The sequence below is a fragment of the Lepidochelys olivacea genome, assembly GCF_965140295.1.
Source record: "Lepidochelys olivacea isolate rLepOli2 genome assembly, chromosome: 20".
NCBI classification, from domain to species: Eukaryota; Metazoa; Chordata; order Testudines; family Cheloniidae; genus Lepidochelys; species Lepidochelys olivacea.
Window position 1 is genome coordinate 19,467,084 of NC_140430.1, and position 15,743 is coordinate 19,482,826.

The 15,743-nt window shown below is 60.4% G+C and overlaps 1 protein-coding gene across 2 annotated transcripts; it reads right to left on the reverse strand.

The window, feature by feature from the left end:
• Positions 1 to 4,443: 4,443 nt before the first annotated feature.
• STX10 (syntaxin 10) lies at positions 4,444 to 10,564 on the reverse strand. 2 transcript variants are annotated; one of them, XM_084609864.1, is made up of 8 exons: positions 10,364 to 10,553; positions 9,800 to 9,969; positions 9,009 to 9,103; positions 8,399 to 8,461; positions 7,772 to 7,888; positions 6,928 to 7,034; positions 6,331 to 6,425; positions 5,646 to 5,852 (listed from the first exon to the last, which is right to left on the reverse strand). In XM_084609864.1, the coding sequence occupies exons 1-8, from the start codon at positions 10,396 to 10,398 to the stop codon at positions 5,776 to 5,778; spliced, it is 759 nt and encodes a 252-aa protein (XP_084465990.1). In that variant the 5' UTR covers positions 10,399 to 10,553; the 3' UTR covers positions 5,646 to 5,775. The 2 variants fall into 2 exon arrangements, with proteins under 2 accessions (XP_084465989.1, XP_084465990.1); XM_084609863.1 differs by lacking the exon at positions 6,928 to 7,034 and having other exon boundaries at positions 4,444 to 5,852; positions 10,364 to 10,564.
• Positions 10,565 to 15,743: the final 5,179 nt, after the last annotated feature.

A 15,743-nucleotide genomic window follows, 5' to 3' on the forward strand; every position in this document is an offset into this window, starting at 1 on the left:
TCCTAGTCTGATTGACACTGTAACTTGGGAGACCCAAAGATGGGGGGTGCTGTGCCTTATGCAACGTGCCGGCAGTCCCAGATGCCCCTGCACCCCAATGTACTTGACACTATCCCAGGAGCCAAGGGAGAGCCCATGCCATAGATCCCTGCCTGGGAATGGGATGTTAGCCACATGCTCCTCCCCCAGGCCACAGTGCGTTAGCCCACACCCCTTCGCCCCAAATTAACCATGCTGGAAACCTGGCTATCTTCCGCCCGCAGCGCCAGGCTCAAGTGGGAAGCCCTTATCACGCCCCCCATGGGATTTTTTTTTTTTCTGAGCTGGCAAATTTATTCACGATTGTTTACATTTTCTTTCCAATCTGGACTTCACTTTCCGTATTTGAGTTGGGAAGCGGCACCTGGGTTTTTTCGCAGCTTTTGGGTTGGTTTCCCTTTCGTTGCCATCATCGTCGGGTTTTGTTTTCTTTTTCAACAACAAAAAAGAACGAACTGAGGGGAAAAAAAAATCTCTAATTTACACTTTAAAAAGCGCGAACGCCTGATTGTTCAAAGCGCGTGCCAATGCAGCATGGACACCTTCCAAGTGCTTTCAGTTGATGCAATTAGCTTCTATAATCTCAAGCATTTCTCCCCCCGATGCCCCTGTCTCTGCCCCCCCATCATAACATACTTACAAAGAGGAAAACAAAACAAAAAAACCTTTAAAAATTTTTTTTTAATGCAACTCACTCTTTGCTCCCCGGCGCCCCCTGCTGTTGTTCTAACCCTGCCCCCGCCCCCCAATAATGCCAGTATTTGTTCTGTGTTATAAGTGCCAAGAAATTTTTGTGACTCCCTCATTCCTGTGACCTGAGAGTATCGACAATTGCACATTAACTACTGTAAAGATTTAAAAAAAAAAAAAAGAAAGAGGAATTCAGAAATGTTAATAAAAAATAAAATGGTTTGTAACAAATTTGCACACCCAGCTGGTTATTTTCTATCCTGATTTCACGCGCACACCCCAGGCATTTGCCAACAGCTGGAGCTTGGTGTTTAAGGCACCTGAGAAAGCTGGGTTTAGTTCCTTGACCAAGACATTGCCAATTCTGTGCCTAAGTTTCCCCATCAAAAATAGGGGATCGTTCTGCTCCCTTTACCTACTTAGGGTCAGAAGGGCTCTCTGTGACCAGAAGACTTCCCTGAATTAATTCCTCTTTGAACTAGGAGACGATCTTTTAGGGAAACATCTGATCTTGATTTACAAATTACCAGTGGTGGAGACTCAACCAGGACCCTGGGTAAGTTGCTTCAGTGGTTAAATGCCCTCCCGGTTAAAACCTTCACACCATATTTCCAGTCTGCACTGGACTAGCTTCAGCTTCCAGCCTTTGGCTCTCGTGTTGACCCTTGGGCTGCTAGATTGATCAGTCCTCTGTTATCCAATAGTTGTTCCCCATGTAGGTACTTACAGCCCGGGATCGAGTCACATGTCCTGGGCTGGCCGGCCCCTGTAAGGGGAGGCAGGGCCTGATGCGTCCCTGAAGAGCTGCTCCCAAGGGAGGGACCCCATCTGGGCAGGTCATTGACCAACAAGCACTTAGCCCGGCTAAAAGACCTGTTGGTGGCGGGGTCCGGCCTTATGCGCACGCTCCTGTCCACCTCGCCAAGCCAGCAGGGAAACAGCCGGCGCAGAAAGGATGGACAAGGAGCTGCCTGAAACCCAGGGCCGGCATGAAGAATAACCCACTGCCAGAAGCGCAAGTTTCTTTTGCACCATCCTGCAGCCCGGCACCTGGAGCAGGGCTCTCCTGCTGGGGGGGCCGCTCGTCGGCAGTAACCCCAGGGCTGGACTTGAGGGACTCTCGGGGGTTCTTTGTACTCTTCAAAAGGAGCGAAGCGATGAGACCCCCCTCGCTAAGGGGGCAGCTTGTTCTCGGTTCCCAGGTCTGAGTGAAGCCCAAGTCCAGAGGCAGCGCAGCCAAGCCACGTGATGCCACCCGGCGGTGCGCATGAGGTTATCACATCACCCCTAACTTTCTGGGTAAGCGGAACAGCTGGAGCGCCCGGCAGGTTTTCCAAAGCTTGAATCTGCCCCGTGGCATGTCTGCCCCCCTCACTCATCGAACCCCAGCCTCCTGGCTGTGCGGCCACCAGGCCTGGGCACAGGATTCCAGCAGGGGGCACACCTGTGCCCCCTGCAGCGAGTCCACTGCCCCTGGAGGCCAGCCCTCTGTCCCCACCTGGGGGCTAGCTTGGCTAGTTAGCACATCAGGGCGGCCAGCTGCCTCCCGTGTTTGTGCAGAGCTGGCCAGGATGGGTCCCAGGGCACTGAAAACCATGACAGAAAAGCACAGCGGTGCCGAGCTGGTGCACAGTCCATGCCACGCCCCTGGCTGTAACAGAGTGACTCCAGATTGACAGCAGGCGTGGAGAGCCAAGCGACCCTCTGTCCGCATCTGCACAGCGCCTGGCGAGACATGGGTCCTGATCTCAGCTAGGGCGGTGCGGGGGTAGTGTCTGGCAGGATGAGGGCCCTTATCTCAGCTGGGGGGGTGTGTGGACAGCGCCTTGTGGGACGAGACACCCCCCCCCCACTTTCCCCCCTCAGCTGGAGCCTCTAGCAGATTACAGATCATTTCAGGGAGACTCATCAACTCTGGCTCAGGCCATGACATCCCCCCGTTACCCAATTTCCACTGGAATTTTAAAATACTGTAGAACGTGATACAGAGAGCGGTGATGAGAGACTATAAAAACCCCGTTATTATCAAAGATTTCTTTAGCTTCTCAGATACCCCAGGAAAAGCAGCACATGGGTTTGGGGCAGGCATGGGGGCTGATTTCCCATGTGGTAGCAGGTACCATCCAAGTGTAATAGTCCTCACTGGGGGTCTGGTTGGGGAGAGTGACCTAGTGGTCATGGCCACTACCTCTGACTACCAATGGGGTTGTGGGGAGGGGCACCCGGGCCTTCTCACTCCACCGGGCTCCCACCCAGGCCCCTGTGGGTTACAAGCAGTCTGGCAAACAAGGCTGGCCTCTTCCTCTTGTCCCCTGCCCACTAAGTCAGCTTACTCCAAGGCTTTCCCCTAGTGGCGAAATCCAAACCACACTAAGGAAGGAGGGGTGGTTACCAATGTCCAAGGGCCACAGGATACTTCCCTCTCTGGTTGTCTCTGGGGTGGGTCCAGCCTTCCCTCATTGTGTCGGGGCCTCGAGGCTTCCCCTCTGCACTGCCCCCTAAATAAGCTCATTCCCGGCCTTTTAATTCCTCCAGCAGATGGAGCATTTGCTGCAGCTCTGGTGAGGCGGGGCCCAAAATAATCCCTTAACCCCATGTTGCCCAGTATGGGGTTCATACACCCCATCACAGCATAGGCGGGGCTCCTTGCAGGGGTGTCCACGCATCCTCTGAAGCAGCGCAGTGGCTGAACACACAGCCGCCTCTGGCCCGTCACGCACTAGAAAGAAACTCTTGGGAGAGGCCCATTGCAGCTCCCTTTGCACCCTGCAGGGGGAGACAGGGCGGAGGGAGCCCCCTGCTGGGGCACTCGCATGTGCTTATTCATTATTACATTACCAAGCAGCGCCCAGGCCTGTCCCCCCAGGCGTAGCACCATGAGAAGTTGACCCCCTGTGGCTTAAAAGCACCCCCCCCACCCCACAGCTGCCAACAGTCACCTAAACTCAGCCAGCCTTTATAAGGGGCTGGGGGGGGAGGGGCAGGCCTCGTTAGCAGCTGCCTCCATTCATTGAGCCGCTCCAACACCATTTGCAGCCCCATTCCTGCCTGCAGAGAAGAGAGTGGCTGGGGGGGCACATGCCCCAGGAGAGACCCAGAACCCTGCAGGTTACCACAATTACAAGCGCTGGACACTGGGCCTGTGTCCAGATACGCCTCGTGCCTGGGATCTGCCCCCAGATCTCTTCTCCTTACGCCCTCCCGTCCCCCCAGGAGCCAGGTCCGTTGCCTCTTAGGGACAAAACCCAGCCCCGGTGACTTTGTGTTCGCAACAAGGCCCCCGCAGCGCCCAGAGGCGCCGTTGCGTTCTCTGCCTGCGGGATTGCTGCGTGCTCAGGGCTGTGCCCGTTTCTAGGCAGCACTTGGGAAGGCCGGGGGCCAGATTCTCAGCTGGCATAACGGCCAAGGAGCCACTTGGATTCACACCCGTTGCGGAGCCCCGCCACTGATGTTAGACGCACAACCGGGACAGTCACAGCCTCAGCAGGTGTAAATCAGTGCAGGCCCACTGATCCCGACGGGAGAACGCCGCTTTACACCAGCTGGGGATCTGGGCCCCCACGCTAAGCTGGCCTTAAAAGTCACTTCTCAGAGCACTGCGAAGATCCCCGGTGACGGAGCATTAAACGCTCCCAAGGCCGGCCCCATCTCAGCACACGGAGCCACCGACAAAAACCAGGCGCCTTTAAAGGGACAAAAAACTGGGCTCAGGTCTTCAGTTTTGCTGCTTTATTGTGCATTTGTTTCAAGGTTTTTTTAAAAAAATATTTTTTTACATTAGAAATTCAGGTTCCAGCTAGGCCCCGAGACTCTAGGCCCCCGTCACACGGGAGCTGTAGTTGGAGGTCCTTTACGCCTCTACTTCCTCCCTCCAGCCAGGGAGCAGGACTACATCTCCCATAATGCATTGTGCTCACTCCCAATAGCCCAGCCACTGGGCAGCAGCTGGGAGCCCCTCCCACCCGTTTTCCTCTGTGGGCCAAGCTCCCTGCCCAGACTATATCTCCCATGATGCACTGCAGTCTCTCCCAACTGCCCAAGTGCATCATGGGAATTGTAGAAAGGAGTGTCTCATGCCCCTGGTTCCCCCATGGGCCCTGCTCCCTGGCCAGACTACATCTCCCAATATGCACTGCAGTCTCTCCCCCGTGGCAGAGGCACCAGCAGGGTCCATCCTGGTTATGTTTGTACAGCACCAAGCACCGTGGGGGCCTCACGGCCCTACCATAATACAAATAATTAACAACAACAAACCAACAGTCAGGTCTCTTCCTCCCCGCTAAGGCAGCAAAAATCCAGCAACAAGACCCCCAGTTTCTTTAACGGAAAACCCTTCGCATGAGAACCCTCCTGAGGAATTATTTTGGCTTTTCGTACAAAAAATGAGTGACGGCCCCGCCAGGGAGGGGAGAGGAGTGAGCACATGCCTGGCAAAGCGCAGCTGGGCTTTAAGGTGGGGAAGGCCTGAACCCACGCAGCAGGGGAGGGTATTAACCGCTGAGTCTGCATCTCATGCCCGCAGGAACTGTTCCATCTGCAACAGGCTGCAGAGAGCTGGTGTGATAAGTCAGCGCCCCCCTGGTGGCGCAGGCTCTGCTGCCCCGTCCCATCCTGGAACGTGGGATGGGCAAGCTGCTTCTCCTCCCAGCTCCTGGCTTTGCAGAAGGGGGGTGGAGGTACCAGTTAACTGGCTTCCCCTCCCTCCCAAATCTGGGGAGAGATCAGAAGCGCCCCCCCCCCCCAATTCAGCATGTTGCTACTGCTCCCTACAGGCTGAGGATGCCCCTGATGTGGAAGCAAAGGCTGGGGGGGACCTGAACCAGATTCCCAGCAGGAATCTCCCCTGGTACCTGGAGGTGCCTTTTCTTTCCCACAGGTGCCAGCCCCAAGGGTCAGAGAAAGGCACCGGGGTGGGCCGTGCTCCAGCAGGGCAGCTCCCAGGCTGCTTGCCAAGCAAGGATGGAGGCATGTGCATGGTGGGGAGGGGGGGGGGGGGGCTGGTCAGGAGAATGCTGCCTCCCCGCCCCGGCAGTCCTGGCCAGTCGATTACAGAGTGAAGAAGAGGATAAGCACCACGATGAGGAGAACGAGCAGAATGCCAATCGCACACCACTGCCGCCGGTCTGGGGAGGAGGAAGCACAGGGGGAGATACAGTGAGTGTGGGCGGGGGGGTGGAGTGGCAGGGGCGATTCTGAGATGGGGGGGTTTGGCTTAAGCACCAACACTAGGGACCTCTAGGCTGCCTGGGGTGCATTCAAGAAACCTCCCTCCCACCTGCACACACATCGCAGGAGTAGAGCTCACTACCCCCCCTCCCGTTTTACAGAAGGGAAACTGAGGCGGGGAAGGGACTTGCCCCAGAAGTCACACAGGGCCATGAACAGAACCTAGGAGTCCTGACTCTTTGCTCCCCTTGACTCTAAACACTAGACTCCACTTCCCTCCCAAAGCCAAGGATAGAAGCCAGGAGTCCTGACTCCCAGCCCCTCCCTGATCTAACCACTAAACCCCACTCCCTTCCCAGAAACAGGAAGGGGACTCAGGTTCTGAAGTTTCCTAGATGCTTTGAAAAATCTGCCCCTGCCCAGCGCCTTCCTCACCGCTGGTCATGTGGGACACCTTGGCCATCTTCTTCAGCACGCCATCCATGTGGGACTGGGTGTTGTCCATCTCCTGGGCAAACTCCTCCAGCATCCTGCCAAGCCAGGGTCAAGCGGTCATCTTGGGGTGCAGCACCCACCCAGAGGGGGGGCTGTGGTCAAGCAGGGAGAGGCCTGGAAACACCCACCCCACCCTGCCCTGCCCCTCCCCCACACCTGCTCGGCTCCCGCTGTCAGGGGATCCAGCCACTGCTGCTTTCAGTCCCCCGCCAAGGTGTCAGGAGGGGGCTTGTCCCATTCCCTCCCTCCACTCCCCCAGGTTGGTGGGGTTCTCCTCCGGGAACCTGTCATCCCTCTAAGAACTGGGCTGAGACCCGCCAAACTCACCTCACACATGGAGCCAGATGGGAAGGATTTTCAGATCTGGGGCTGGTGCCCCCTCGAGGGGAAAGGCCTCAGGTCCCATTCCCCACCCCCCTGAGCCAGCCAGTCCCCTGCCCTGGGGCCAGATCAGAGCTGGCGCCCTCTAGTGGGAAAAGGCCTCATGTCCCATTCCCAGGCCTGTGAGCAGGCCTCCCCTCGCCCCACCCCACTCACAAGCTCTGCTCCTCCAGCTCATCCCCAACCTGGCCCGACATGTGCTTCAAGACCCGGATGCTGCCCGACACCAGCTCCAGCTGCTCATCCTGCTGGTCTATGATCAGCTGCCGGGGAAGGGAGGTAGGAAAAGCCAGTGGGTCACTGCGGGGGGGGGGGGGGATGTGCGACAGGGTCCCGTTATGGGGGGACTGGATCAGAACCAGAACGGTGGTGGGAGAAGGGAACTGGGATGGAGGAATTGCTGCCCCCCCACCCCCTCAAAGTTTGCAACCTCCAGCCTGCTGGGTTAATCCCCAGGCTGTGGAACTCCCTGCTGCAGGGGGTTCAACATAGAGGGCCTGGGGGGGTGGTAGCTTGGGTAATTTTAGATCCAGCTCTCCGATGGGGCGGATGGATGTCAAGCCCCCCACCACCCTCCGGGCTGATCATTACAGGGGCTGGAAGGGAGAAATCCTCCTCTGGAGCACCCGGTGCCAGCCATTGATGGAGACGGGAGATGGGCCCGGTCTGATCCAGAGGGCAGAGATCTGGGGGGGGTGGGGGTGGAATACAGACCTAGATGGGCCCATGGGTCTGACACGTAGCCAGGTCATGCTTCTAGTCCCTCCGGTTTAATCCAGATCGTCCCCCCCACACCCCAGCTTTAGGGGCGTGACATCAGTTTCACTCTGATTTAAAGCAAGAGCAGAACATCTGACCCTGGGTTCCATTCCCAGCTCGCCGGGGGGAGAGGGAGATGCTGTGTTCATCCTGATCTTCGTGACTGGGGACGCAGCAGGGCATATCTCTGTCCCCTCTTGGCCCCCCCAGCCCTGGCTGGTGGCCTCAGACGGCTCCCCACCTGCTGCTGCAGTTGCTGCTCCTCAATATAGCGGGAATTGGCGGACACCAGCTCCTCCCGCAGCGGGCCGTATTGCTCCGGGGGGGGCTTCTGGCTGGCCCCACCGCCAATCAGCATCTGCGGGGAGAGAGCAGAGCCCTGATCGGGGACCCATCCAGGCAACTCACCGCTGGGGGTAACAAGTAACTCGGGATGAGGGGGGAGATGGGGACTGGCTGGCTCAGGGGGTGGGGAACGGGACATCGGGTCCTTCCCTTCTAGGGGGCACTGGCTCTGATCTGGAGGATGGCAACGCAAACTCCATGCTATTTGCCTCCTCCCCCTGCTGTCAGCCCGTCCCCTACACAGCAAGACCCTCATTACCAGAGGAGCGGGGGCCAAACAAACCATGGGGTTTGGGCAGCTTGTCCCCAGATGGAGGATCCCAGCCGCCAGGGGCTGCCACTCCAGCTTCACCCATCAGCGGCTGCAAGACAGAGAGGACAGCGTACCAGGGCATGGGATGTGCTATAGGCCTTTCTATGGGGTCAGTCCCTGCAGCGGCCTGGGTGGTGCTGTGGGCTCGTGCCCCCCCCCCCCGCCCCCCGGGAGCTCCAATTGCTGCTCAGGGAGGACAGGACCAGGTACCTCTCTGTTTTTCCGCTCAGCGATGGCCAGGGCTGACGGGCTGGATATGTGATCCCGCATCTCCTGCGATAGAGGGAAGGGAAGGGGTTAAAAACCACAGGGGTTTGTTGAGGGGGGGGAGAGGGGGACTTGGGAGAGCAGCAGCCCGGGGCACTTCCATGGGGGTTCCCCTCCCCGTCGGCTTCACAGACAGAAATGCAGGCATGGGGAACGGAAGGCACTTCCTCACGGTCAGCCAGCAAGACCAGGAACAGAACCCAGGTGTCCTGGACTTCCCCTGCCTTGACCACTAGACCCCACTCCCCTCCCAGAGCTGGGGATAGAACCCAGGAGTCCTAGCTCCCAGCCCCTTGCTCTGTCCAGTACACACACACAGTTTCAAAACAACCTGCTGGAAACCATGATCCCTGACTCAGTTTCTCCTCCTCCCTGATCTATTGGGGTCCCTCTACTGCACTAGCTGTTGTGCCCCACTAGAGGGCAGCAGAACCCCACACACTCAGAGGAGGTCTGAGTTCCCAGATTCCTCCAGGAGGGGGCAGCCCGATGCCTCAGACAGAGACACACACAGGACACGGGGTCGTGGTGCATTGGGGTAGGGGTTCCCCACCTTGACAGAGTCCCGCATCTGTTTCACGAAGGCCCGTCTCTCCGTCAGCTCGCTGGCTTCGATCCTGAACTTGCGAGGGTTTGACTCCACAATGCGTGCGCCAGAGCTAAGGACCAAGCGCGCGGGGCACAGAGAGAGTCCAGGGGTGGGAGTGGGGAGCACAGGAGGGGAGAGCGTGGGTGGGGTGGACGAGGCCCTAACCAGCCCATAGACCTCAAACAGCTCTCTGGATTGCCCTTCATTCCCATGGACTCTCCCAGCAGGGGGTGCTGTGTGGAGTGGGGCAGAGACCTGGCACGGGGGGGGCTCCGGCTACTCCCAGCAGGGGGCGCTGTGGGGAGCGGGGCAGAGGCCTGGCACTGGGGGGGTGTCTCCCGGCTACTCCCAGCAGGGGGCGCTGTGGGGAGCGGGGCAGAGGCCTGGCACTGGGGGGGGCTCCCGGCTACTCCCAGCGGGGGGCACTGTGGGGAGCGGGGCAGAGGCCTGGCACTGGGGGGGCTCCTGGCTACTCCCAGCGGGGGGCGCTGTGGGGAGCGGGGCAGAGACCTGGCACTGGGGGGGTCTCCTGGCTATTCCCAGCGGGGGGCACTGTGGGGAGCGGGGCAGAGACCTGGCACTGGGGGGGGGGGCTCCGGCTACTCCCAGCGGGGGGCGCTGTGGGGAGCGGGGCAGAGGCCTGGCACTGGGGGGGGGTCTCCTGGCTACTCCCAGCGGGGGGCGCTGTGGGGAGCGGGGCAGAGGCCTGGCACTGGGGGGGCTCCCCCAGGGGAACCCGGGCCCCAGAAGGATATCGATGGTCTCCTCCAGATCCTCCAGGTCCCACTCGATGCTACGCAGGCTGTTGCGCAGCTCGTTCGTGGTCCAGTCGAACTCCTCCGCGCTGACCACACGAGTCTCCTGCAGCAGCTCGCACCAGCGCCCGTAGAGCCCCCGGGCCGTGTTCACGGCCTTCTGCACCTCCCTGGGGGGCGGCGGGGGGGGGTTGGCAAAGAGAGGGGGGGTGAGGGGTTAGTGAGGAGCAGGGCGGGGACCCCCAGGGAGACGGCACTGTGCTGCCAAACCCTGTCTGGCTTCTCTTCCGCCTCCCCACCCACCCCAGAGGTGGCTGCATCTCAGCACCCGGCAAGGAAATCCGGTATAAACAGGGGTCGCCCCCCACCCCAGAGGAGGATGGGAAGGGATCTCTCCCGCAGCACAGGGGATGGGGGGGGGGTCTCGGACGGGGCAGGGGGGTCTCTTCCTCCAAGGGGGAGGGAAGGGGGCTGGAGGGGGGTTTCCCAGCGGGGCTCTCTGCACAGGGTCCCGATCCCCGGTGCTATTTTCAGCCCCATTTTAAGGGGGGAGGGGCGGCTCACCTCCGCACGGCGGAGAACGGGTCCTCCAGGGCCATGCTGCCGCCCCGGCCCCCGGCTCCGCTGCCTGCCGCCGCCGCTCCCCGCCATGTGACTGGCGCTGGCCCGGCCCAGCCGAGGCTCCGGCCACCGCCTTTGCTGAGGGCGGGGCGGGCTTGCCCGGACTCGGGGGGCGGATCCAGCCGGGCGGGTGGCAGCTACAGCGGGAGGGGCGAGGCTCCCCCCATTCACAACCCTCCATGGAGGAAAGAGGCAGGCGGGGGAGGGGCCAGGCTGAGCTGACCCCGAATTCCCGGCACTGACCTGCTCCAAACGGAGGCAAGGAGCAGAGAAATGGAACCCAGGCGTCCGGGTTCTCCCATCCCCCACCTCCAGCTCCCACTCCCGTGCGGAAGCTGGGAACAGAACCTAGGAGTCCTGACATCAGCCCCCACCCCGCTGCTGGACTCCATTCTTAGCCCACCCCCCAACTAGGACTAGAACCCAGGAGTCCTGACCCTGCCGCCCCAGCCACTGGACCCCACTCTCCTCCCAAAGCTGAGAACAGAACCCAGGAGTCCTGACCCTGCCGCCCCAACCACTGGACCCCACTCTCCTCCCAGAGCTGAGAACAGAACCCAGGAGTCCTGACCCTGCCGCCCCAGCCACTGGACCCCACTCTCCTCCCAGAGCTGAGAACAGAACCCAGGAGTCCTGACCCTGCCGCCCCAGCCACTGGACCCCACTCTCCTCCCAGAGCTGAGAACAGAACCCAGGAGTCCTGACCCTGCCGCCCCAGCCACTGGACCCCACTCTCCTCCCAGAGCTGAGAACAGAACCCAGGAGTCCTGACCCTGCCGCCCCAACCACTGGACCCCACTCTCCTCCCAGAGCTGAGAACAGAACCCAGGAGTCCTGACCCTGCCGCCCCAGCCACTGGACCCCACTCTCCTCCCAGAGCTGAGAACAGAACCCAGGAGTCCTGACCCTGCCGCCCCAGCCACTGGACCCCACTCTCCTCCCAGAGCTGAGAACAGAACCCAGGAGTCCTGACCCTGCCGCCCCAGCCACTGGACCCCACTCTCCTCCCAGAGCTGAGAACAGAACCCAGGAGTCCTGACCCTGCCGCCCCAACCACTGGACCCCACTCTCCTCCCAGAGCTGAGAACAGAACCCAGGAGTCCTGACCCTGCCGCCCCAGCCACTGGACCCCACTCTCCTCCCAGAGCTGAGAACAGAACCCAGGAGTCCTGACCCTGCCGCCCCAGCCACTGGACCCCACTCTCCTCCCAGAGCTGAGAACAGAACCCAGGAGTCCTGACCCTGCCGCCCCAGCCACTGGACCCCACTCTCCTCCCAGAGCTGAGAACAGAACCCAGGAGTCCTGACCCTGCCGCCCCAGCCACTGGACCCCACTCTCCTCCCAGAGCTGAGAACAGAACCCAGGAGTCCTGACCCTGCTGCCCCAGCCACTGGACCCCACTCTCCTCCCAGAGCTGAGAACAGAACCCAGGAGTCCTGACTCTGAGCCCGCCACACTTCTAACTTCTAGACACCACTCGCAGCTCCTCTGCCCCCCAACTAGGACTAGAACCCAGCCCCCCCCCCCCAGCCCCTAGACTCCACTCCCAGCTCCTCCTCCTCATGGTTATTTCATTCCAGTCCAGCCAGTAGGACTCGTCCCTGCTGTGGGGTTACTGGTTGTCCCCTTCCTGCCCCAGGGGATTTCTCATGACTCTTGGTAGCTGATTCCATGGGCCCCTGGCTCCCAGGGGGCTGCTGCTAGGAGGCCTCGCGAGGGGTGACACTGAGCACTTGAGGACAGCAGGGTGGGTGCGGGGTGCATGCGGGTGGGGTGAGCTTTTATGTGTAGCCATGGGGTGTGGGGGGGCTGTGTGCATCTCAAGCTATATGTGGGATTTGTTGATGGTCAGGTTGTGGCGGATAGCGTGAGGGTGGTGTGCTACGTGTGTAGGCAGGGTGTGTGGGGAGGGGGGTTGCGTGTTGTCAGATTGTGTGGGGGAGTTGTGTGGCATGCAGTCACGGTGTATGTGTGTTTGAGCTGTGTACAGGTAGATTGTGTCCAGTCAGACTGGGTGTGGTTGTGGTCATATTGTGGGGTATGTGTGTAGTCAGATTGTGTGGGGGGGACAGGCAGTGTGTGTGAGGTGTTTACAGGTAGGTTGTGTACAATTGGATTATGAGGGGATGTGTGTCGTCAGGTTGTATTGAGTCGAGTTGGGGGAGAGTTGTCTGATATGTGTAGAAGGAGGCTGTGGGTGGGGGAATGTAGAGGCGATTGTGAGTAGTCAGATAGTGTGGGGGAGTTGTGAGTGGGTGAGAGAAGTAGGCCCTGTACAGTCAGACTGTGCTCAGATGTGTGTAGTGAGGTTGTGTCATCTAGTTGCATTGTGGGGGGATATTGTGGATGGATGTGTTGTGTAGATGGGTTGTGGGGGGAGTTGGGTGGGTGGGGGAGATGGGTCATATCATGTAGTCATTATGGAGGGAGTTGTGGGGGGAAGATTGGCTGTGTGTAGTCTGATTGTGGGGGGTTGTCATGTAGTTGGGCTGTGAGGGAGACAGGCAGGTGGTAGATGCAGGAGATTGGGGGTGACAGGCAGGTGGTGAGTGAGTGGGTGGGGGGTGACAGGCAGGTAGTGGGTGGCTGGGGGGAAACTGGGGGGTTCACAGGCAGGTGGTGAGTGGGTTGGGGAGATTGGTGGGGCTGTGGCCTGTAGGAGGGCTGTGGGGGTGACAGGAAGGTTGTGGGTGGGTGGGTGGGTGGGGGAGATGGGTTCTGTCATGTAGTCATTATGGAGGGAGTTGTGGGGGGAAGATTGGCTGCGTGTAGTCCGATTGTGGGGGGCTGTCAAGTAGTTGGGCTGTGAGGGAGACAGGCAGGTGGTAGATGCAGGAGATTGGGGGTGACAGGCAGGTGGTGAGTGAGTGGGTGGGGGGTGACAGGCAGGGAGTGGGTGGCTGGGGGGGTCACAGGCAGGTGGTGAGTGGGTTGGGGAGATTGGTGGGGCTGTGGCCTGTAGGAGGGCTGTGGGGGTGACAGGAAGGTTGTGGGTGGGTGGGTGGGTGGGGGAGATGGGTACTGTCATGTAGTCATTATGGAGGGAGTTGTGGGGGGAAGATTGGCTGCGTGTAGTCCGATTGTGGGGGGCTGTCAAGTAGTTGGGCTGTGAGGGAGACAGGCAGGTGGTAGATGCAGGAGGTTGGGGGTGACAGGCAGGTGGTGAGTGGGTGGGGGGGTGACAGGCAGGGAGTGGGTGGCTGGGGGGAAACTGGGGGGTTCACAGGCAGGTGGTGAGTGGGTTGGGGAGATTGGTGGGGCTGTGGCCTGTAGGAGGGCTGTGGGGGTGACAGGAAGGTTGTGGGTGGGTGGGTGGGTGGGGGAGATGGGTTCTGTCATGTAGTCATTATGGAGGGAGTTGTGGGGGGAAGATTGGCTGCGTGTAGTCCGATTGTGGGGGGCTGTCAAGTAGTTGGGCTGTGAGGGAGACAGGCAGGTGGTAGATGCAGGAGGTTGGGGGTGACAGGCAGGTGGTGAGTGGGTGGTGGGGTGACAGGCAGGGAGTGGGTGGCTGGGGGGAAACTGGGGGGTTCACAGGCAGGTGGTGAGTGGGTGGGGGGGTGACAGGCAGGGAGTGGGTGGCTGGGGGGAAACTGGGGGGGTCACAGGCAGGTGGTGAGTGGGTTGGGGAGATGGATGGGGCTGTAGGGGGCTGTGGGGTGACAGGCAGTGGGGGGGGATGGGTGCAGCCCCACGTGCTGTGCGCACAGGCAGGCTGCGGGGGCGGGATCTGCAGCGCGAGCAGAGGGGTTTTTCCCCCTAGGATCCCGGAAGGACGCTCCCCATAGGCCCCAACGGGGCCTTCCAGCCTCTGCCCTTATACGGAAAGAGGAAGCGAGGCGGCTGCAAATGTCGCCCCTTTCGGAACGTTGGTGCGCGCCGCGTTCGGATCCCGCCCCCTGTCGTCATGGGCCCCTAATATAGTCATGGAAACGGTAACCAGGGGGAGGCTGGGGTGACCTCAAAAGTGGGGCGGAGCCGCCTCCTCCTCCTCCTCTTCCTTCCTCTTAAAGCGATGGCCGGGGAAGACGGGCTGGGGGGCCGGGCCTGCGGTGGGGCAGGTGGCAGAGCGTGGAGCTGGGGGGGGAGGGGCTTGACTTTAACCCCCCCCCTCATTCCTGCGCCCCAGCACCGATCCCCTGGCCAGGGCAGGGGCCCGCTGCGTTGCATTCCCTCACTGCGGGCGGACGGGCGGGGGAGGTGTTCCTGGCGGCCTCTCCGCGGCCCCGAGACTATGATCCGAAGGGAAAGAGGGGAAAGCAGGTTGACGAGGGGCGTAGAACCAGGTTTGCAATGCAGCCGCTTGCATCGGGCTCACGCATCCTAAACGGACGGAGTAAAATTTCATTCACGACGAGTTCCGGCTCAGATTTGGGGTGTGCTGTAGTACGGGTTGTTTATTGCCACGGCACAAGACGCAGCGATTGCATTGTACAGGCCCACGTTTTGCAGCCAGCACGCAGGGGTTGCGGTGACTCCAGTCCGTGGATTGAAACAGAGCTGCAGCTAAAAACACAGAGTGCGCGGTTTACACACACACAGAGAAAGCGACGTGTGCCTTTGCCCTGGAGGTTGCATTCCACGTACACAAGGTGCCTTTTATCTAGCAGAGATTGCATCCTCACACACGCTCTGTTTCTGCTGCATTGCACGCAGGGACAGATGGATTTGGCAGACTGCATTAAACGGCGATGGGGCTTTTTGCTCAGACACAGAGATGCTGCACGTGAGGGTTACGCTCTCAGGCTGCACTGGCTGATTGCATTTGCACTTAACACAGCGATGGTGCTTGTGCTCCCGTTATTGCGTTGCAGACGCAGCGTGATTGTGGAGCGGGCTGTATTGCACGTCGTCGTGCACTGGCTTTGCATTTATTTATCGCGTTGCCCGGGCACGTGCATTAGCCGCTGCATTCAATGCATCGCGCGCGCCCGGGCATGGTGCAACAGCTGCTGCACCGACGGCTCCGCACAGCCGGTTGGCGCCGGCGCCTCACACCCGGCCCGGGGGCAGCTGCTGCACTGCGCGCGCAGACCAGCGCCCATCGCTACCTTGGACGCGCAAAATAAAACACAAAGTGGCCGGGCCTCTGGCTGCTTTTGCAAAAGGGGCCGCGAGTGGCTGGACGGGGGGGGCGGTGTCCCTGTTGCATTGACACCTCCCCTTCAGCCGCTTTGCTGCGGCTGGCGGCTTCCTCCTCCGCCTCCCCTCCCCTCCCCCACTCCCCGGCATTTCCGCCCTCCCCTCCCCCCGCAGTAGCCGCTGGGGGTGGCGGCGCGTTGCACAGGCCGGATGCGGCTGACGGAGTGGGCGGGGGCGGCC